General features: G+C 37.8%; 1 protein-coding gene across 1 annotated transcript; it reads left to right on the plus strand.

Moving 5' to 3' along the window:
- Positions 1–390: 390 nt before the first annotated feature.
- Positions 391–1212, plus strand: LOC128126226 (trafficking protein particle complex II-specific subunit 130 homolog). The gene is made up of 3 exons (XM_052763989.1): positions 391–680; positions 770–860; positions 980–1212. The coding sequence occupies exons 1-3, from the start codon at positions 417–419 to the stop codon at positions 1165–1167; spliced, it is 543 nt and encodes a 180-aa protein (XP_052619949.1). The 5' UTR covers positions 391–416; the 3' UTR covers positions 1168–1212.
- The last annotated feature ends 393 nt before the right edge of the window (positions 1213–1605 follow it).

The raw sequence follows: 1605 nt of genomic DNA on the forward strand, positions 1-1605 counted from the left end.
CTTCACCAACCCATTCCACGTCAGCACACGTGTAGCAGGTAAATGCAATGATGGCACCTTGCTTTTGCAGGTATATTGATCTCAAGTCTTGTTAGGGTTAAATGCAAAAAAAAAAAATTATTATTTACTCACATTCCCAGGTGATACTCCACTCACAAGTGAAGGCTAACTTAACCATACACGATTCTTGGCTGGACCTAAAAGACGGTTTTACCCTTGCTGGTGAAAGTCAAAGTAATGGAAGACCAACATCCGCCTTCTTTCCACTTGTAGTTCCTTCTACATCAAGAGCCGGAATCTTGTTCACTATATCCCTACCCACAAATGGCAAGCATTATTTTATTTCTCATTTTATCACTCATCTTTAGAAAAAATAATCAATCTCTCTTTTTTTTTTTACAGATGAAGTGAAAGATATGAATCCTGATAGTGATACGATATTAAATATAAAATATAAAATATCTGGGGATAGAAATCATGGATCGCATACTCCTATGTTTGAGGATGAGTCTTCACAGATGTTGACTTTTAAGAGTGCTCTTGTTTTACAAAGACCAGTGTTGGAACCTTGTTTGGCAGTTGGTTTTCTTCCCCTTCCTCCAGAAGGCCTTAGAGTCGGCCAGCTTTTTACTATGAAGTGGCGAGTTGAAAGGTTGAAGTATCTCGAGGACGAACAATACGTAAGTTTCTAAAATTTTTACTTTTTTTTTTGGCAATAAAAAAGTAAAAATGACTTAAATGTTAAATCATATATTTGATTTGCGAACAGGATGAGGTAGTATATGAAATAAACGCAAATTCTAAAAACTGGATGATTGCTGGGAGGAAGCGAGGCCATGCACCTCTCTCCACAAAGCAAGGTACTACTAACCTTTTATAATCTAAATCCTCTTTCAATATCTCAACATTTAATAAATTAATAAATTTTATATCTTGATTTCGAAACCTTGTTGTCTAAAAATAAACTTAATGTATACAGGTTTACGAATAGAGATTTCAATCCTATGCGTGCCATTGGTTGCTGGGTACATGCGGCCCCCACAACTGGAGTTACCGGACATTGGTGAGGGTAATATTAGTTGCAACCCAGCTGGGCCCCACTTGGTCTGTGTTTCCCCTCCACCTCTCAGCTCCTCCTTCTGTATTCCCATTCCCATTCCTGCCTAGAGATGAAATCGTGACTTTTGTAGGTGCTTTGGTGTGGTGGTCCTAGAAATCATTAGTGGAAAGAGATACAAGGATGTTGACTACCAATTAGTCACTCAAAATCTCCTTGATCATGTAAGTATCTCATAATTAAGGGTTGGTTCATTCAACCCGTTCTTTTCATTTATGGTTTTAATGATGAAGGTATCTCAAACACTCAATGATTTATTTTGTATTCAGTGAGACCTTAAGCTTAGGTGAGAAGTTCTTACTAGCCTTTCTGTTGTTATGTGTATGATAGGCACGGGATCTACATGAGAGTGGAGCGTATCTGAATTTAATGGATGAGAAACTAGATCCTAGTGAATATGCAGTAGAACATGTTGTGGAGATCATCAAGATAGCATTGATGTGCACTCAACCACCATCAACTAGACCTACAACTTCTGAAGTGGTTAT

The sequence above is a fragment of the Lactuca sativa genome, chromosome 5, assembly GCF_002870075.4.
Source record: "Lactuca sativa cultivar Salinas chromosome 5, Lsat_Salinas_v11, whole genome shotgun sequence".
Taxonomy (NCBI): domain Eukaryota; kingdom Viridiplantae; phylum Streptophyta; class Magnoliopsida; order Asterales; family Asteraceae; genus Lactuca; species Lactuca sativa.